The sequence below is a fragment of the Saccoglossus kowalevskii genome, chromosome 9, assembly GCF_978046115.1.
Source record: "Saccoglossus kowalevskii chromosome 9, keSacKowa6.1, whole genome shotgun sequence".
Classification (NCBI taxonomy): Eukaryota; Metazoa; Hemichordata; class Enteropneusta; family Harrimaniidae; genus Saccoglossus; species Saccoglossus kowalevskii.
The window spans coordinates 29,058,403-29,080,688 of record NC_140649.1 but is presented as its reverse complement, the minus strand read 5'-3'; the positions used below and the strand labels follow the sequence as shown (position 1 = coordinate 29,080,688).

Here is a 22,286-nt window from a genome sequence, read left to right as displayed (position 1 = left end):
AAATTTGTTTGCATTTTAGTTTTTATTTTGTTTCCCACCATCATGACTTTAATGTATTGCAGGTGTTGGTCAAGTGGTATTACAAGTAGCCGCTGCTACCCAATGTAAGATTGCATATGGTGTGGAGAAAGCTGATGTACCTGCTGCATACTCAGAGGTACAGATCAAATTATTTACTTCCCACACCTCTTTCTGGAAAACATGCTAATATACACAATGAGTAGAAACAATATTGTTTTATTTTGCAGTGCTACCTGTAGTACAATCTTTGCCAAATTTGCATCAAAATCTGTTAGTCAGATGGTTGCCTCTCGTCTCAATTCATGCTGATTATTTCAGTGCTAAACTGTTTTTAAGGCCATGAGGGCACCTAGTTTTGGGACAAGTTGTAGTTTGCCACCTGTGATATAGGTATAATAAATGAATTGTTAGTGCCATGCCGGCCATGGATGGTCCAGAACAGTGCTTATAACTTCAGTTACTTTTGTGCATGTGTGCATCTTCTGCCTTATCTCAACGATGCATGAACCAATTTCAATTCAAACTTTGTGACTAATTTTTAATTTTCTGATTCATGAACATTTATGATGCATCATAACTCTGAAAGGCTTTGACCACCTTAAACGAAATTCACTACAAAGGTCTATCACAAAAGCTTACAAATGCAAGTTTGTTTGTTTTCGGATCTGTGCTTGTGAAGTTTGGTTTTAGGATCAAAACATGTTTTTGCCTGTTATTGTCACTGCATTGATCAATTTCATTCGAACTGCACATGTAGTTGACACACAATACTTTACATATATTGTTAGACACAATTTACAATCAAGGTATATTAAGAATGTCCCTTGGGGTCATAATATCATTTAGGCCAGATTTTTTTTATTCCTTGTTTCTTGAGTTTTTATAAGCCAATTTTTTTGAGGGTGGAAAAAAAGTAAAATTAATTCTTTTTTCCCATTAGATTTGTGTGATTCTCACAGAATTGTAAGTGAGATCATTGATCGGAAAGAAGAAATGAAATAAAATTTTATTCCATGTATAACCTTGTTTTTCATCTGCGCGAGACTTCGGTACTTTGATAAAGATACTCCCACGAAAATGCAACTTGGATTTGGTATGCGGCGGGCGGTAAAAAAATGAAGATAAAAATAATATTTTTTTTAGCAATTTTTTGCGCTTACAAGTCGACGGGCGCGAGAAATTATGCTGAAATAAAATTTTATTTTTATTTCAATTTCGACTTCTGTTTATTCGGCGGGTTCACGAAACAAGGGATAATAAAAGTCTGGCTTTAGTTCTTAAAAGCATATGTGGTGGTGCTTTGTCATTGACTTGTTAAATTTCTTCGACTTTCACTGCCTTTCATTCCCGCTAAATGAATGTTCTTGCGTGATACATTCTCAGTGGTTGATAATGCTAGAAATCAATACTGTAAAATACTTTATTTTTACTTGGAATTTGCTATTTCAGCTGAATAGGTGATTCAGTGAAAATAAAATTCAGCAAATATACCTTTTTTCTATATTTTACATTCAACTCATCAAAATCAATGAAAATAAATTCCATAAAACACACCTAAAGTCTTGTCAGCCAAAATTAATTCCAACTAAAATAAAGTATTCTACAGTACATCTATTTATCACTGTTATATTAGCATTGTGTATATGTATGATTGCATAGCTGTTGGTAATACAATGCAGTGCCCCTCTCGTGTCACTTCCATCTAAAAGAATTCTTTGTCTGTTGATCAGTTGCTATGCTATTATATTTATTTTCTACAGAGAATGGATATAGAGTACAGGAAGTGGATGAAATGGTACGGTAAAGAACACAGTTCTTATAAATTGGAAAAAGGTGATTTTCTTTGTGATGAAATGAAAGAGAAGATTGCCAGTGCTAGGTGAGAATTCATCTCTACAAGGGTAGTTGAAATTCATCAAATTTATATTTGCAAAGTAATTCAGTAAACAGTACAGTACAGTAAACACCCCCCCCCCCCCCTCTTCACACCCTTTCTGAAATAATGGGAAACTTTAAAATTTGGATTGATCTGTTGCAATACATGTGTCTGTACTGTGATTGTTCTGGCACGTTTATCTTCCTATCAAGGCAACCTTGGACTCCATGTTGTCTTTGTTTCATTTAACTAACTAGTTTGCCATGAAATGGGAAATAATTATTTGGCTAGTAATTCTTGAGATATGACCTAAACAATCCTATCATATCGTAACTCCTATTGCCCGGATCGTGACGCAATGAGAAGTGCGCTCTCACATCAGGGCAATAATTTCCTGTATCACGCCTGGCCCAGCGTGCTCTGTTTTCATCAATCAAAACAAAATTCTAAATTTCGTTGTGTGTTTGAGGTCACACTGTGGTAAAATCGTAATTACGATACACCTATAAGGTATATGATAAAATCTTTATGGACTGGATACAGCTTTTGCTGCCCTCAGTCGTACAACTTACACGCCAGATGATTTCAAACCGCAAAAACTGTATCCAGTCCATATAGATTAATACTGTACTGGTATTTTAACCTTTTGAACGTCAGTCAACTTTTCTCACTGAGCTATATTATATCTGTATCCAATGGGAAATGTTGTTGTCCATTTGGTCTAAAATTAAGTTTTATTTTTTCAGTATTCATCATGGTTACAGAACTATACAGATCTCATTAATATTGCTTTTCTTGTTTACAGTGTGATATTTGTCAACAATTTTGCCTTCGGACCAGAAGTAGACCATCAGGTGAATGCTATTACTAATAATAAATATTTCTGTCATATTCTCTGTTGCCATGTGTTGTAAGGGACTGCATCTGGTAAAGTACTAAATCAGTTGAACCTAGTTTGACTGGTAAAGTAGCTTGAAATGTTTACTTCGTCTCTCCTTGTCACTATAAATATTTGTTGAAAAACTTACAGATGTCCATAAAGTTATACCACAAATAAATGTTATCACATCAGTAATTACTGTGAAATACTTTATTTTAGCTGGAATTAATTTTCGCTGAAAAGACTTTTTTGGGTGTTTTGTATGGGAATTTATTTTTTACTGATTTTTGATGAGTTGAGTGTAAAATATAGGAAAAAGGGTATATTCACTGGATTTTATTTTCATTGAATCACTCCTTCAGCGAAAATAGCGCAAATAGAGTATTTTACAGTATTTGGCTGATGGTGTCCATGACACAGTGGACTGACATGAATTGTTAGCTATTTTTATAAACCCTCTCCCCCTCCATCACTGTCAATTAAAAACAAACTTCTTTTACATGTCAATCTAATTTAGGCATTGATATAATGCTTGCCAACTGTAAAACCAACTGTAAAATTTCCCATTGGTATCTCAAGACAGCAAATATAAGATACTCTTGTAAATATTGTGTGTAATTAATGATCTTTTTCTACCTATCAGTTGAAGCTTCGGTTCGCCAACATGAAGGAAGGAGCAAAAATTGTGTCCTCGAAGTCGTTCTGCCCGTTGAATTTTAAAATAACACACAGGAATTTGAATGGTGAGTCACTTCTTCATTTATAAGAAATATTTTCCTGTCATACAAATTTAATAACAGGGCATACCTTGGATTTTTCCAACATTTTGAAAACTAAAACCTACCATAATCAGGAATAAGTAATTATTTTAGAATATGGCTGAATTGTTTGAAAGAAAATTTAAAATTATTTCTTTCGTGAAGATGAATTATTAGTGAGTTTTTGTCATTGGTAAACTGATTACAGAATTACAGGAACCAATGGAGGTGTTTTCAAACAGAGTAGTTTAGGTAAATCTAAGTCAGATAATTTCAGTTTTTAAATAAAAAATCTCTTATTTATAAATTGCTCATTATTGTTTATGTAACATCAGCTGCTACCAGTACAAGTATTTTTTGTTTGTTGGTCTGTGTATTTATTATTGTTTGTTATTGGACAAGCTTGAAGAAACTATTTCTGCATTCCACACCAGATAGTGTTCATTACAGTTACAATTATTAATCTTAAGTTTAATATTATTATTATTATTATTATGATTATGATTTAAACTTTTACTTCACAACTATTATTATTATCATTACTTGAAATGTAGCTCAATTTACTTTTGACGCGGTGAATAAATATTTATCGTATTTATCTTTTATTGTTTACCATGAAAATAAATATGAAAGTGAACTGATGTCATTTAATGTGGCATCAGATTGTTGAATTGCTAGAGCGAAATATTTAAACAGAAACAAAGTGATCCAAAAGATAATAATAGTAATAATTTTATAATTCAACAATAAAATTAGAAAAGAAAATATTTTAATTGTCGCTTGGCATTGATGTAAAATGGTATTATTAGGATTAATGAGATGTCATTGTATCATTGTTTATTTTCAGATGTTGCCACCATCATGCGAGTCGTGGAACTATCCCCGTTGAGAGGCTCAGTGTCGTGGACAGGAAAACCTGTATCTTACTATCTGCATACTATAGATAGAACAATTGTAAGTTGATATATCTGTCATTGCATGCACCTCTTCTAGCAGTTATTGCTCGTACCGTAATCGTGTTCTGCACTTGTGTTGTCAGTTGTACTTTGAATGGCGTAACATGTTATCGCTAAAATGAGTGGCAAATAGGGAGACATGATTTTTGTTGAGAATTGCAGTTCTATTTGTTATTGGTAAAATACTGCAAAAGTGTTATTTCTTTTTTATTGTACTAAAGATAACCTTTTATTTGTCTTACAGTTGGAGAAGTATTTCCAGCGCCAGAAAAATCCCAAACTCAGGGTAAGTGGTTTCTTTGCACAGGTTGATAGAATACATGGTGTGCACGATTTGAAAAGTTGGATTAAGGCACATTAATGCAAGTAAATACTAATGTCATCATGTCTTACTATACAAAGCCTTCTGAGCCGACTGAAGACAAAATGGTTACACTCCACATGTACTATTTTCAACCTTACTTTAATGGATATTTCCATGGTTGAAAGAATGCCCCTTTTCAGAATTATCTACATGGGAGGCAGGGAGGGAGGGAGGGGGGTTGGATTTATGAATAGATGTTGAGAGAAATATCAGGAAGCCATTGCTTCTAGTAGCAAATCAATTTGCATCTAATGCTTTATAGTGAATTTTGTATTGTAGGAAGAAGAGGACCAAATTAGGAGAAGCAAGAAAAACTACAGTGAAAAATTCCAGGCTGCTAAAACTCTTGATTTTGATTCCAACAATAGCAACGACAGTGGAGATTCCACAATGGTCGGAGCTACCACAAGACGTGCCTGGTCTGACTGGGTACATGGTAAAGATAAAGAAAATCTCAAAGATGTCAAACAGGTTTGTTTTATTTTGTAGGTGTTGTTTATTTCTTGTGTTCCTTGCTCTCGCCCAATGTCTGCTTGTCAGTGAACATTGCAAGTATTGTATGCATTGGTGTATTGTAGTCATTGTGTTTAAATTAGGTAGATGATCTAATTGAATATTTATAATTTACAGTGCGCAACGTAACATCTTTTGTACCAGTGTATCAGAAACTGTATTAGAGTGCTACATAGAACACAGTTATTATGTGATATAGTTGACTCTGATGCCCTGTGTTTATAATTTTCTCAATTGTTACATCAACCATGATGTTAAAATGAATTAAGAAAATAGCAGTTTACCATCCATTGAAATTGAAACACCAAATTGTTGTTACCACAAAATAACATGTTAGTATTTCATTAAACTTAACTTTCACAAATATAGTTGGTCTTAAATTGTGCTCCAGGGAGTGAAATATAAATCTGTCGTCGGATTCAAACTCTGGTTCTATTTTCTGGATCTCGCGTTGAGGCTTCATTCTGAAAATAGAAATAGTTGGAATGCTGGGAAGTTGCCCATAAAATTACGACTAGTTCTATCCCAATTTCACTTAGAAAATTGCCGGAGGCATTACTAAGAAATATAAAAGGAGACGAACGAAGAAAGATAAGGACAAGGATAAGAAAGGAAGCAAGAAGTGTAAAATGGAATTGAAGGTTAAATCTGAAAAGGTAACAGTCATCGCCAGGGTAGTTTAGTTTTGCTTTCTTGTGTGCTGGGAAACTTTCATCCTTTCTTACATTGTCCTTCTCTGTTTGACTGTTGACAGTCTCTTTGGCCAAATGTGTTTTTGTGGAAAATGATATTAGTCTAACACTGAACGATAGGAAATGTTTGGCTGGATGGGCCGTTGTAGCTCTTTACCATTGCGCAACATTGTAATATTGAGAAATTCAACAGTGTATTGACAGGCTATATGACATTATAAACTTGTTAACAGGAAGTAGAACAGTAAAGTAAGGTGACTGCATGGCACTCACTTTGCTGTTACCAGCATTGATGAAGAAATGAAGAGGTTGACCTTTTCATCAAAGCTGCACGTCTCTATGTATATATCTCTACACATAAATAAATATTATATGCACTGAGTCAACAAGTGTATAATTTCAGTGAAATCTAAACAATTCAGCCTAAGGGACTGTCAACAATATACTTCTCTGTAACATTTTCTAATGCTCTAAATTCGGGAGTGACAATCATTTCCACTGCGATGGCTGCTGCCAATCATGAAAAATGCCCAAGTTTCTTTTATGTCTGTGTTTGCTCTTACAAATGCAAATACAATATCATATCTTGTTAACAAAAAATATACAAGCCAATGTTACCACTAGGCATTACTTACTTGGTGATATTTGAAGTTTCTCTGTACAATTCCGTAATTATAGAAATACAATTGCTATTCTAATATATTGTTTTCATACTCGCTCATGATGCAAGTTTTTACTGATGTGGCTGCATTGGTAGTGAAATAAACAATGTTTAAATAAATCTTTATTTATGATAATAAAAAGGTATTAAATTTGAATGCAAAAAAAGTACAAAGACGCCAATGATGGTACCTGGGTGCAGAGTGTTACAAATGGTCTAACTAATAAAACTTACTTACTTGTCTTTGAAGTAACTGAAGGTGCAATGATTCATATGAAAACTTAGTGGGAAGGGTAAATAAATAAATAAATACTACTCCTGTGCTCTTCGATTGTGACAGATTCTTTCTTGGTAGCCCCCATCAAGTTTTCAAATGGTTCATTGCTATGCTTTCTGAAGTATTGTAAATGCTTGTGGAATTGTGGTGTTAAATTGCATGGCTTTGTCTTTAATATTAATATCCTATGCTTTAAAATAAAAATATTTTCTTAATCCAGGAACATTGTATACTGATAAGTAACTGCTTTTTTTAGATTGTTGGTGTATGACAGAATATACCTGTCAAGTACTTGGTACTTGTGTATGTTCTGATTATATGCAGATTGTATAAAATTATGTGTTATCTACTAACTTGTAATGTATTAACAACTTATTTTACAAGGTGTTTTCCAGTCGACAATTTGTTTGCTGTGCAATGTTTTTTTCTTTGTTCTAGTGACTGCCCAGTTGAACCACATACGCCTGTGTATACACTTCTCTGAGTCTTGTGCTTTAAAAAACTTGAGCTGATTTTGTTAAAACTTAAAATTAAAGTGGATAGTATAAGATTACGACTTGTCTGTACAAACAATACTCTGCCTAGTTTCTGATGCTAATTAGGTGATGGTGGTAATATGCAATTTGGCACAAGATAATGTATTCCAACTGACATGTGAACATTTTAGCATAGCACTGATTGAACAGAATTCGCCAAATATTCTTGTTTGCTTTATAGACAGTGAAAACTATGCGACGGGGACCAGGAAGACCACGGAAGAACAATATTGGTGCTACCAGTACCAAAACCAAATCTTCAGCAGCATTGGCTATTGATTTATTACATGCACATACTATATCTGTTAACAGTAATCCACAGCTTAGTGGTAAGCAGGGTAGGAATACTCTTGATGGTGCAGTCAGCTGGCACACACATGTGATCAATTTACTATATGGGGGCAGCCATCTTGGATACAGCTTGAAACTAAATAAAAAGTAAAGTTGAGAAACAGTTTCTTCAGATTGCTACAAATCAGAGGAAAAATACAAACCTTTCACAGCCAAACGATCCATTGGGGTAACGTTAAGCCAATCACCAATAGAGCTTTTTCCCCACGATTTTTGAAACCAACTCAGGAGCCATTCAGCAAGCCCTTACAGTTAGATGATGATTTTGGTTTCAATTAACTAGGAAAAATTGTCTATGTTCTTCGTTTCACACAAAAAAAGACACATTCGGCCAAATTTTGTTAGTGGTTAGCTTAATGTTGCCCAGTTAGTTTGACTGTGAAAGTTTGATATTATTTTTCTGAAATCTGAAAAACCTGTTTCTCAACTTGTCTCTTTATTTAGTTTCAAGCCTTATTCAAGATACTGTCTCATTTAATATCTGTAAATTTATTTTATTATCATGTGTACTTCAGCTGACTGCTTTGATGATTCATCATTTCATTTGTTACAAAGACATCACATGGCATTACATGTTATATGTGATTCGTAAAAAGACAAATATAAGTATGTATTATGTGATCAACTCCATTGTGTTGTTGAAAATTTGTTTCTTGAATATTTTTCATTCATTAAAAATGTTCAGTTATAAAACATGCTGATTATTCTTTGAATTATCTCATCTTCTTTACAATTTGTGCTCGTCATCCTATCAGTTATATTAGTCCCTGCAATATACATTACTGTTACCATGGTGAAATGGTCAAGCAGCTACATGTATGTCTTGCATAATAGACTGTGTCCTTGTTACAATGCATAGTGGATTACCATGGGATGGTAAGCCCCAGTGTAATTAATACCAACATCTTTTTTTTTGCTCTCTATATTCAGGTTTAATGCATCAACAGTCAAGTCCCAATTTCAATGTTGCTAGTATGATGTCAGCTCCGTTGAAGGTATCATCGGTACATTTACCCACACCTCCACCTCCTCCACCCCCTCGTCAACTACAACTATTGGAACATGAACGGCAGCATCTTGAAAATATGGAATGCCCACCAGCTCTGCAGCAACTACTGGGTAGGTATGATTTAAAAGGGTCAGCTGCAGGATGGCATCTATGTGAAAAACAAATCACACAGCAGTGAACTATTCAAAGCACCAGGATTTTAGTCTTGTGGTTTGTGAAATTTATAGGAACTAAATTTGAAAAACAAAATTTCAATTTAGAAAAAAATGCTTAGGAACTGTTTATACGAGAAACAACATTTTTAGTAATTCTTTATAAGTGATGTTAGAAGATGAGATCGCAACACAAAAAGGACAACAAGAGAAGCAGGAGGCAATCAAAATGAAGGCATTGGGGTCCACTAGGGCTTGTTTCAAATACTATAATAGATGCTTTGTGCCCAGGGAAAAAAAACTTCTATGTTAATTTGTGTATTATCTTATTCTTTTCAGATCTTTATAAGTACCAGTTCTTACAGTATATGCATTCAATGAAAACACCTGAATTTAAGAAATCTGTTCTAGAAGGGATTGAGCAGGAAAAGGTATTATAAGATTTTTTCTTCTATTTCTTGTGCACATTCCATTTCTCTCAATCAGCCTACCTTTCATTCCCCCCAATCATCCTTATTTTCAGTCTGGTCTAGAGGAATGTACTTGTTAGTTCCTGTTTGGACGCAGTCTGGAAACTGGGACTCTGTGTGTCTGGACTTGTATCTTAGACATGCCTGGACTGATTGCATTCAAACTTCATATGTACATCATACATAATATTATACATATGCACATGAACATCTGATTCGAGATGGACGAATTGCGGCCATTTTTGTACTGAAAAATTGTCAAAATCAAGCATTTCTTGACTGTTTACAAATGGATTTTGTTCAAACTTGGTATATACATTGGACATTATAGTACGTCATGTTTTTCAGATAAGATTCAAAATTGCTGACTGGTGGCCATTTTGTTTTAATGAATGCATCTTCTAGTGCCCATATCTCTGACATGCTTTGACTGATTACGTTCATATTTTAAATATTCATTATACATCATCTCATTGATCGGCAATCTGATTCAAAATGGCCAAATGGTGGCCATTTTCGTGCTAAAAAATCATCAAAAATTAGGCATTTCCTGCATTATATATTCATTATACATCATGTCATGAATATACAGATGTATTGGCCAACCGATGGCGGAATTGTGCCATGCATGGCTTGTTAGATTATGATTCTTTTTAAATAATCAAGCAAGAAAGAGGAAAAATTTACTGATGTAACTATTTCACAACTATCAACAATGTGAAATTAAGTTTAGCTATTAAGTGAACTAGGATGCATGTCACTGCATTGGAACATCAATTGTATCTCAAATAGGTTCATACTGTGGGCAATGTATTTGTAATTGCGCTATGTTAATTAATGTCTTAATACTACATTTGCATACAACTCGTACTAATGCTTGGTTGCAGGTGAAAAGAGCACAGTTTGTAGCACGTATATCTCATCTTGACAAACAGATTGAATATTTGACATGTGACAGTGTAAGATTGCTACATGCCAGATTGGATGAGGTGAGGGAGTTCTTCATTCTTCTACCCACCCTCTGATACACCACTACTACTTCAAACTTCATTACATTACTAAGCTTTTGGCCATTCATTCATTGCATTACACTAAGATTTGCTTGGCTTGTCTATTATACAAACAAATGTACAGACAACTGTACACTTTGATGCAACTTCTCTTTGGATTTAAATGTTCTTTTTAAACATTCATTGTGCAGCTATACATTTAAATATTCCATGACAAGTTATATCACAAACAAACAAAACATTTCTTGATGAATTTCAAAACAAAAACTCACCTCCACAAAACATGAGAAATGGAACCTAAACTAGTAGGTTTTGAACAAATAGAATACATCATGTTTTTTTTTAAAAAAACTGGACTCAAAACTGTTTGGAATTTATAGTGGATATACCTGAAAGTGAAAGTATTAGAAGATATTACAACATCTTTATGCATAGTATATGAACAGTTGAACATATTTGATACACCATGTTCTCATAAAACAGGTTGCATAATCTGCTAGAAAATGTCCCTGTATTCTCCGGTTGCCTGTTCCTGTATTCTCCGGTTGCCTGTTCCTGTATTCTCCGGTTGCCTGTTCCTGTATTCTCCGGTTGCCTGTTCCTGTATTCTCCGGTTGCCTGTTCCTGTATTCTCCGGTTGCCTGTTCCTGTATTCTCCTGTTGCCTGTTCCTGTATTTTTCAGTTGCCTGTTCCTGTATTTTTCAGTTGCCTGTTTCCGTATTTTTCAGTTGCCTGTTTCCGTATTTTTCAGTTGCCTGTTCCCGTATTTTTCAGTTGCCTGTTCCCGTATTTTTCAGTTACCTGTTCCCTGTATTCTCTGGTTGCCTGTTCTCTGTATTCTCTGGTTCCTGTTCTCTGTATTCTCTGGTTGCCTTCCATTCCTCTATTCCTCTTGTAGGATAAACCAGGCTTTCAGTACAAGGTCTTATCATAGGCTTTCATAAACCTATAAACTTTTGATTTTTGCTACTATGAATGTTCTTGTGATCTTCATTGCTAATGTTTATGTTTTAATTTTATTTTTTGTTGTATTTCTAATTTTTTGGCTTCAAAGATTGGTATTAAGGCAGCCAACCCTAATGAGCTGCTATCAAGAGCCAAGGACATTGTGTTTAAACATAAGAACCTGCAGAACGACTGTAAAGATTTGAACAAGATTATAGAAGATTTGGAAAATGAAAACAAGAATCTGGTTAGTGTTTGGTATCAGCGAACTTCTTTGTGTGGAGTTCGGTCAAACCCCGATGACAGCCATGTTTGTTTCTATTATTAGAGGATGCTTACGCGCGTAATCATTCCATATTTGGAATTCGCATTTCCTTATATGGTAGGATGAAAACGACCCATAAAATACTGCAAAATTATGGCACGTTTTAACTTATGGTGTTACGGTGACAGATGTATAATAATATACATTACAAGATGAATATCGGAGTTTGTGTTCATGCACAGTAGTTCATTTACTCAATGTCAGGATATTACATACCAAATTTGCATGAAAGGGACGGGATATTAAAAATGTCATCGTATAATAGAAAAAGTAAAATACAACAACTCCAATTTTGTGACAGAATGAACCCTGCCACCACCCTGACTTTTTCTTCTTTTTTTTTGCCTGCAGAGTAAACACACTGTTCTTGATCCGACTGCTTTGATTGGAACTAACGGTACCCCATCGGTCATAATAACTGAACAGATCAAACAGGAACTGAACAATAATCATAAATTGGTGAAACAAGTAAGCAAACTGGAAGATGAAGTGCAAGCTTTACAATCGTTGACCAAGAGTGAAAAAAACGCATTCACTGGAAAGGTAAAACCAAAGAAGCGTACACGAAGGAACGGAGAAAAGAAAACTACGAGTAAAGGAAATCCTCGATGTCGTAGCACAGGACAGAAGATATCTGAACTGTTGGCTGCTAAAGAAGCTGCAATAAGCATGTCCCCACCTGAAACTAAAAACTTGGAACACCCTCCTTCTTCTCAGACCAGTGTGCCAGATTATACCTCGATATCCCCTGCCAAAATAGCACTACGCAGACACTTATCTCAGGAATATAACCATCATCTGCCATCCTATGTAGTGGACTCCATGGATAGTAACAATTTAGCTCAACTTGGAATGAAAACTGAACCTGCTGTGAGCAATGCAGCGACTCAACCCAAATCAAACTTAAATAGCTGCTACATGAATTTATCTAATCAGGTCAATCCAGTCTATTCTGTCAGCCCGCAGCCAAATCACTTGCCTGGCATTGGTCCTAAGAACAATCCTCTGCCAACTGGCAGGAAAAGTAAAAGTCCAAGAAGTATGTGTGGCAGTGAGCAAAAAACTTCTCCAAAGCCTAGGTCACGAATAACTAAAAAAGTACCAGTCTTGAAGTCACAGCCTGTACATCTCCAGGGAGTTGTTGAGAATATGATTGCTACACATATGATGGAAACATCGGTGAATAATAATGCTAACTCAGGGCAGTCTAGTTTACCTAGTCCAAGAGCACACTCCAAATCTTATTTTAATATGGACAGTATTGTATCTGCTGAGACACAAAGCAATAAGACTTCAATGGGACAAAATCGAACTCACGGATTGAATCAGATGAGTACAGGGCAGCCGGACAGTAGGCAAGGTATGTCCTCCTCATCTCAACATCATAAACCACTTATCAGCACATTGGATATAATGCATCGAACTTATGTGAATAACGATGTCGGACTTAATGTTAGTACTGCAGCCTCTTCAGCTGTAGCCGCTGCCGCTTTTGGTCCTCCAGTCAGTCCCCAAAATGTTCAGCTTTACCCGTCACCCAGTACATGCAGTCCTGCGCCGCCTCAGCCAATCAAAGTGGAAGACTCTTCTTCCTCTATGAAGAGTCCTACTGTGGCTCCACCGAAGCAGGAGACTGGGAGCCTTAGCGATCCTCAGTATTTTATTGGACTTAATAGTTCAAATCATTCGGGTATAATGCTTAAAACTGGACCTCCTACGCAGACATCTGACAGTACTCCACAGAAAACTGAGATTGCTGTCATGCCTGTGGCAACTCAAGCACAAGCAGAGAGCAAACCAAATTCACGAAAGAAAAGAAAAAGATCGGCACCTGCATCACCGAGTTGTGCATCGCAGAAGAAGTCCTCCCCCGATGGAACTAAAAAATCTACAAGGGGAGATTCACAGGATGCGATATTGACCATGGTGTCGAATGTGAACCAGCCGTTACATATCAGTGCTATATCCTCACCTGAAAGCTCAGCTAAATCATCCCCAGTGCCAGACGAAGTGGTTGATGCTAAACAGAGTGAACTAGGAACTTCGCTAGAGAAGTCACTAACGAAAGTTGTGAAAGATGAACCCGATGAAAAGAGGTTTGTGATTTGTTTTTAATCCCTTTGAATGCCAAAATCAACTTTTTACAAAATATAACCTGTATCATTTTGTCCATATTTATTCAAAAGTTTTCATCATGACCTGTACTGTACTGTACTCATTCTGCTCAGTCTCCTGCTCACTTCTGCTTTTTGAACGCTTGTTAAATTTGATCAGATAATTTCCGCTTCATTTCCGATCGCCTGCCCAACTGCCCGCCTGCCCGCCTGCCCAACTGCCCGCCTGCCCACTCATTTGCATTTAAAATTCAGACCTTTACACTAAAAATATTCCAAGGTTCACATTGATTGATCGTTCTGTCGTTCTGGTTATTAGAGACTAATGGTTATTGAATAGCCATCTAAAGTTCAAATACTTTGTTTTTATTTACCTATAATTATATGCCCCCAATCTGATATTTTATTTTTAGTAATATTCTGACCTTGCATACTTCTACAAACATGCATTTTGACTCAAACACAATATGATTTCCTGACTTGTATATCATTTTTGACAGCCACCTGTCAATCTGTTAAATTTTGATGGAAAGTTTCACACGTAGTCTACAAATCTGGCTACACATTCATCTTGCATTCAGAGGCATTTTTCATAACCCCGGTGAGCATATACTGATAGATTCCACACATCTAGTAATGTTTGTATATATAACGTAGTAAACAAGAGGCAGGCTATTTAAATCACAATTCTTGGATTCTGGAGCCATGGTTAAAAATATTACAATGTATTTGATATATACAATGCACAAATATCACTTCCAGGGCCAACACAGTTTTGCAATTATTTGTCTTTGATTATAAGAATATTGTCATGTGTAAACATTATGTCAACTGTTTGTTGTATAATTATCCTGTAGTAATGATGATGGTACAGATACTGATAGGTGTCGACCCTTGACCCCTGGTGGGAAACCTCCAGAAGCCCTGGATACGAATACACATGGTGAGTCTGTTTTGGAAGTGTTTGTTATACTACCGTATGCACTTTAGTGATTTTGTGAGTGGAGTGCTTCATGAAAGCAAGTCTTGAAACTTGTATATTCTTCTGTTCATATCTAATCATATTTAATGAAAAGATTAAGAATCAGCTTGGTACTGAATTGTTTATCACAGCTAAACCTGTGTAATGTTCCCCAAACGTTTTTGCTAACTTGATAATTCTTAATTTATTCTTTTGTCTGTCAAAAGCATTGGATTTATGCAGGAAGAGGTCTGAACACTGAATATAGTGATGAGAATGCCTGCATTAAATTACAAATAGTCAAACCTCTACCTGCACAGTCACACACAGTGAATGACATACGTGTGCAGTCAGGAATAAAGCAGTGTATTGTGAAAGTCTGCATGATTATATCTGGTGTAATACATATGACTGAGAGATGCATGTTTATGTATTTGTGAGCTGACGTAAATGTTTGCTTGTTCAATTTCAGATGATATATCAGCATATGGTATACCTCCTGACAAGAGTTCACCAATGGAAGCAGATTGTAAAGAATCATTGGCGCATATCAACAGTAGTTTTGATGCACTCATGGCATTTACTTCCCATCAACTGCACAAGCAAGGGAGAAAGAATCCTAAGACTAACGATAAAAAAGAGAAGACTCAACCCCATGATGAGTCCAAAGATGAAAATGTTACTACGGAAACTAAAGCAGGTGATGAGGAGTTTATTGACGTTGAAGGTGGTGTGATGGCCAATGGTTTTGATCAAAGTCAGGAGACTACTGTTGAAACTAAACGGTCACTCACCCCAAAGCCCAGTATTGACCCGGAATTTATGAAAGTTGATGAACTTAGTAAGTCAGCATGTTCACAGAGACTTCAGAAACTGTCTACTGAAGTGACAGGAAATGTGTTTGATGTTAATGGACAGCTCTCTGCTTTAGATTCGTATTCTCACCAAGATTATCGAGAAATGAAAATGGAAAATGTGGGATTTAGGAATCAAGAATCAGAGCCTTTTGTGCCATACCATAAAAAGTTTTCCCAAAGGGACAGAGATGTCGGCAAAAAGCATGGGAGGCAGTGGCTTCAGAAAGGTCAGAGACGGAATAGTTCTGAAGGGAAATTTAGCAGGTATAATCGTAGTCCTGAGTGGAAGAACTCGACACGAGCATCACCTTATAAAGGATTTGAAGATAATCAGAGACAAGAGAACGATTACTTGTATGGAAATCATCCTTTGACTCATCAAATTCCCCCACTGGTCCCACCAAGAACTAGTCCTGCATTGATGTCTCCACTGCCCCCTGATCCTTCATTTGGTCATCCAGGCTCTTTCACGGACACAAGAAACTCTGTTATTGGTGATGCTGGGCAAAGAATTCCAATATCCTCTTTCACTGCCCCATCCCATTACCCTGTTACGTCAGTATCTTCTTATATGTCATCAGGTCTTAATTCATATGGCAAAGGAGCCTCTTATCTTAGTAATTCATTATCTGCCTGGGGTCCACCCCCACCAAATATCTCTCTGGCACCCCCATATAGTAGTGTTCCCTTGCCCCAGAGAGTACCTCCCCATACTTTAAGTGGACCTAACCCGAGAATGACAGCCCAAACACCGCCACCTAATATGACTCTAACCCATTGTGAGCCTCCCCCTCCTCCACCACCTCCTCCCCCAGGCAGACCAATGAGTCAAGAACCACCGCCACCTCCTCCCCCTCCAGGACGACCTCATCCACAATCCTCTCCAAAGATTGCCCCAATTAGACCAAATGTTGTGAATAGTAACTTTGGTATCAATAACATGATGCCACCATCGTATGGTTATGGTGGACCAGGATCTGAGATGTCAATGCCGATGTACATCAGAGGTGCTCCTTATAACAATGACAGTCTGATGAGAACGTAAATGCAGGTACGGATACAAACACATTGCTTAGTACAGTACACAACTTTACTGTCACTGGGAATTCAGTGCTGCCTATTACTCTACCCAACTTTACTGTCACTGGGAATTCAGTGCTGCCTATTACTCTACCCAACTTTACTGTTGCTAGGATTTTACTGTAGTACTAGCACTGTACCCAATTTTGTTAGCATTTCTTTAGACATCTTTTTCAGGCGAATATAAACACATTTACTTTTATCTCTACATTTGATTTGCAAATGGTGCCTCGTAGGAAATGCCACTGTAAACTGAAAAGTTTTGATGAGCAGAATACTATCAAATAGCATAAACTGTTGTCACCTTCTGAGGTTCTTTCTTGACAATTACATTTCACATGTTCTGATTGTGAGTACCACTAAACATAATATAAATGGAACTTCCCAATTCGTTCTGATTGGAATAAATGCTTTTCCAAAGAAATGATATCGCCCTCTGCAGACAGATCATGGCTTTACTTTTGTTTTCTGTTTTTTCTCACCAGCTCAACAAGTCGGGCATCTACCTCAGCTCTGCTCATGTTCGTTTGCTGATGCTGACAACTATGCATTGCGTCGCGAATCCAAAGAATATAGAGTTCGGCTGAAGCTGAAAAAAGTAAATGATGCGCAGGACACAATGAATCCCTCATTTAAGACGTTACTGTGTTTCACTGGGCAGTGCTGCTCACTGGCAAGCCAGGAGTGTAAACATGTTCTCAACCTTAGAGTGTGATCCTTTTTTATATGCCCACAGATGTTGTATTTCACTGGACATGTGTTTTCCAGCTTTTATAACAGTATTGAAACCACCTGAACTCAGTCAGAAAGGCAGTGTGTTTTTATGCCGCAAGACGAAACTAAATTGCAGCATTTCAGGGATCATTGGAATTTTGTTCTCATTCCTAAAGGTGCTATTGAAATAAGTTTTACCAACATTCCACTTTTATATTAATCAGTAATCATATGGTTAAAAATAACCACAAAAGTTTACTGAGTGAAACGTCTTTCCTATACTTGATCTTTAAATTACTGAAATAAAAACAGAATGAGAAGAAAAACTACTACTCCTCAAAGAAGCCAACCTTTCTGGAATTGAGCGGTACACCTGCACGACTGGCGTATTATTCAGTCTCTTTTAAGGATAACTGAAATTTGTCGGGATGTTCGTAAATTGCTGTATTTGAACATTTGAGCACCGGTTAATCACTTGTCAGTTTGAAACTATCCAGTTATTTAACGTTATCCACAATACACACTTTGGTGAATGTGTCTCATATTTTGGGTTTCTAGAAATTTTAGTTAAGATGACCACACATAACTAATTTTGCCAGTTTTCTGTTTGTCTCATTATACAAACTTTCCATAACTATCATTAACAATTTTGAACTGTTTAAGGACCAGAAATAAATTATGCATATTCTGTCATTGTTAAATCTGACGATACATTTGCATTTCTGCAGGTTACTATTGATATTGTACGAGTGGCCCCTGAAAGTGAAGCAACACAAACAAAATCAGTGTTCAGTAAAAGCAGACATTCCTGCTGCTAAAGTCTGTAAAAAAAATAACCTGGTCCATTTCGTATAAATCTTAAAGGCTGGCAATTGTGTCTTCTAATTTTGTTTTTGAATAAATCTGCATAAAATCAATGTTTGAACAACGGCTGTATTGCTGATAGCCTCCATATCAGGTTCAATGTAACTTTAAATTTGTTTTATGTAGAAAAAAAAAAGGTGTGATTTTGTTATGTTTTTATGTCTGATAAAATAATCCATTTATTATTACCATTTAAAATATTTTCAATATATCCACTACTGAGACAACCTTTGAATGTCAAAGTCAACTTTTTACCATTTTCCAAAAATAAATCTGTAAAATTCTTTCCAGTGGCAATTTATTTCTATCATGTATATTTTGTCCAAAATTATTGTCTGGGATTATAGCATTTAAAGGTTTTAACTAATTTCCACAGTGACACATTGCCTATGTGAGAAAGTGTCTTATTGGGTTGAGATAATTGATTTTCAGGTCTCTGCTCTGTTATTGGTTGAGCTTCTCATTGCTAAAAGAGCTCAACTATTTCGCCTCGGGGTATTTTCTGAAATTAAGTGTTATTCATTAATCTGCTGGTATGACTAGTGGATTCTTTTTTCCCCATTAGTGCACTTTTCAGTTCTGGCAATCAACAGAATTACACCACCTGTTTTCTGAGAAGACTTTGTATTATACACAAGTACCTCACTTTGTTGTCACACATTTCAAACCGCCAATACAGGGATATTGCTATCAAGTTTCCACCGAAGTAAACAATTTCAAACATCTGACTTGGTGCTTAAATGAAATCCTTTGCCTAATTGGTACATTTGTAATATATGCATGAGTTACATGTGGAGTGAAGTTCCAATGTACCAAAATAAAGTAATTGTTATAAGTTGTGCTCGTCCCATAGACAAATTTTCAATCAGAGATTACAACAGAATGTTGTAATCTTGTTAATTGGAGAAATGTGTTAACACCATTAATCACAAGACTTGTCAGCTAACAGAATCAGTCGCAGTCTGGTTTATACTAAAGTGTGTTTCTACTAAGGGTACATTTGCTTTTCCTAATACAAGCCAAAGTTGAAACTTTTTGTATTTTTTTTTGTCTGGGTCTTTGAACGGCCATATAAGTTATGTCAAACAATATTGAGGAAATAGTTTTGTTAATGCATCTTTTATCAGTGAAGTGTTCACTTGCCCAAGGAAACAATTAGAAACATTTGTTTCTCACAGCAATTCTGTTACCTCACATGTTGAGTTAACCGGGCATATACTGCCCAGATTGTTTTTTTGTTTTTTTTAAAATAATGAATGCGCTGAAATAATTGTTGAGAATTAAGTTTCAATAAAAGTTATCAATATTGAGATTAATTACATCAACTCCATCTGAAATATTTTCAAGGAATTTGATTAATACTAGTTTTGTTTCTCAGTTTACTCGTATTTAAAAATATTATTGATAGTGTTGAGGTTTATGATATTTGCAGTCTGGTGTTTGTAAAGAAAGTCTTTGCAATAAACTGGCCAACTCTAACATGTTTGTACAAATATTATATAAACTTGTCTGGTATCATTAAAAATTGCATGAATTTTGGTCACAGTAAAATATAATACAGTCTGGACAACATTCAGACGCAACCTCGTCTGTTCCATGGTGAGCTGCAGTACAACACATTGTTTGTATCATTAAAACCCATGTGCTGCATTAGACATTTTTTTTTTTTAAATTTTTACCTCAAAATCAAATTTGATACATTTGAATATGAATTAGTTAAAACATTCCAGTTTTGTAATAAGCCTTTATATTATCTAAACAGTTGTCATGTCAATATCGTGCCTAGCACCCCCTAGTGGGTGACGAGTCTGTCAATAGACACAATCTTTCATTCATGTTACTATATCTAGAGGTAGTAAACACTTTCAGTTGTATAATCACCAAGACTTGGTTAGTGACCTAGACATAATCCAAGGTGGGGTTCACCTTAAATATTGCTTTATTTTACAACAAATATATGTAACTTTGACTTTTTTTCTGATTTTCAGAATAGGGTTTGCAAGACCATTGGTCCTGCTCATTGAAAACAGATTAGAATGACCAATGATGGGTGTATATCATTGTATAATACTATCTAATTGATGCATCATTTATCTAGTTTGTAAATTACCCTCTTCTTTTCACTTTTATTTATTTGACTAATGACACAGTAGTAGTATTCTAGACTCTATTTTGGGTTATCATGATGTATCGTGTGTACATTTGATTGTGTTACTTTGTATTAAACTTCTATGTTGACAACAAAAGTGTTTTATTTACCCCTCCCCCTCCCCTCCCCCTCAAAGTTTACTCAGATTTATGAATGCAGTTTCTTGAGCATGTATGAGACATAGTTTGGTTGCACTGATTTTGGACCTGCGTCAATGAAAGTTATCAGATTAAGGGAAATCACTTTATGATGAGTTGTACCCACATAGAGTACATATTAATTCAATTGTTTGCAGATGTTCCATGTATTATTTTAACACGAGTATTTTATAATTAAATAACGGGGACTGACATTCATGTCTTGTTAGACAAATTGGGTTTATTTCAACAGACCTAAACCTTTTTAGTACTAATAACCGATACCCAGAAGCCACCTAGCCTCTTCTTGTTAACAGTTGTGTTTATAATTGGTTCCTCATCACAAGAGGTAGAGCAAGACTTAGATGTGGGTCCTTGGCTTTTTTTACTCCCATGTGCGAAGCACAAAATGGGAGTCTTTGCAGTTAGTGTGTGTGTATGTGTGTGTGTGTATGTGTGTCCGACTGTTCCACTGCTATCTCAAGAACCATACATCGGTTTTTGATGAAACTTGGTGCATAGATGCTCTGGGCCAATGCGCAGATTTGATTAGGTTTTGGTAAAAATCCATGCTCGTTAATTACCTAATTTGCATGATAATTAGCTAATTTTTAGCTGTTCTATGACTGTTCCACTGATATCTAAAGAACCACTCATTGGATTTTGATGAAACTTGGTACATAGATGCTCTGAACATATGCGCAGATTTGATTAATTTTTGGTAAAAATCCGTGCATATTAATTACCTAATTTACATGATAATTAGCTATTTTTTAGTGGTTCCATGACTGTTCCACTGATATCTAAACAACCACTCATTGGATTTTGATGAAACTTGGTACATAGATGCTCTGAACTAATGCTAGGTTTTGATTAGTTTTTGGTAATAATCCGTGGATACTAATTACCTAATTTGCATAATGATTAGTCAATTTTCGGTTTTTCCACTGATATCTCAAGTACTAATCATCACATTTCAAATGAAACTTGGTACATAGATGTCATACGACACTGCACAGACCTGATAGTTTTTATGGTAATATCAGTACATATTAATTACCTAATTTGCATAATTAATTAATTTTCAGCATTTGATATAAGTAGTTAGCATTACATTTCAATGAAACTTGGTACTTACATACTCAAGGACTATGCAGAGATTGATTGTTTTCGATAAATATTTGTGCATATTAATCACCTAATTTGCATAATTAGTTAATTTTCAGCTTTTCCATGGGTATCTCAAGTACTAATCATCGCATTTCAATGAAACTTGGTACATAGATCCTTTAGGACTATGCAGAGACCTGATTAGTTTTAGGGTAAATAATTGTGCATATTAATTACCTAATTTGCATAATTAATTTTCAGCTTTTCTACTGATATCTAAAGTACTAATCATTTACATTTCAATGAATCTAGAATTATGCAGACCCAATTAGTTTCCGGTAAATATTTGTGCATATTAATCACCTAATTTGCATAATTAACCAACTTTCACACTGATATCTCAGGTACTATACATCACATATCAATGAATGTACATGGATGCTGTAGGACAATAGACAGACCTGAATAATTGTGGGTTACAATCTGTACATATTAATTACCTA

General features: G+C 35.6%; 1 protein-coding gene across 2 annotated transcripts in view; it reads left to right on the top strand.

The window, feature by feature from the left end:
• LOC100366496 (uncharacterized) overlaps nt 1-20,633 on the top strand; it is a 38,192-nt gene extending 17,559 nt beyond the window's left edge. For both annotated transcript variants that reach the window (XM_006812548.3, XM_085503385.1), the window contains 17 exons: nt 63-157; nt 1,782-1,900; nt 2,703-2,751; nt 3,421-3,520; nt 4,383-4,489; nt 4,736-4,777; nt 5,135-5,326; nt 5,908-6,024; nt 7,716-7,863; nt 8,816-9,004; nt 9,386-9,477; nt 10,404-10,505; nt 11,582-11,719; nt 12,149-13,893; nt 14,769-14,854; nt 15,345-16,780; nt 17,295-20,633. In XM_006812548.3, the coding sequence (XP_006812611.1) occupies nt 63-157; nt 1,782-1,900; nt 2,703-2,751; nt 3,421-3,520; nt 4,383-4,489; nt 4,736-4,777; nt 5,135-5,326; nt 5,908-6,024; nt 7,716-7,863; nt 8,816-9,004; nt 9,386-9,477; nt 10,404-10,505; nt 11,582-11,719; nt 12,149-13,893; nt 14,769-14,854; nt 15,345-16,774 (4,751 nt within the window). In that variant the 3' untranslated portion in view covers nt 16,775-16,780; nt 17,295-20,633. The remainder of the gene's footprint in view (nt 1-62; nt 158-1,781; nt 1,901-2,702; nt 2,752-3,420; nt 3,521-4,382; nt 4,490-4,735; nt 4,778-5,134; nt 5,327-5,907; nt 6,025-7,715; nt 7,864-8,815; nt 9,005-9,385; nt 9,478-10,403; nt 10,506-11,581; nt 11,720-12,148; nt 13,894-14,768; nt 14,855-15,344; nt 16,781-17,294) is intronic.
• The last annotated feature ends 1,653 nt before the right edge of the window (nt 20,634-22,286 follow it).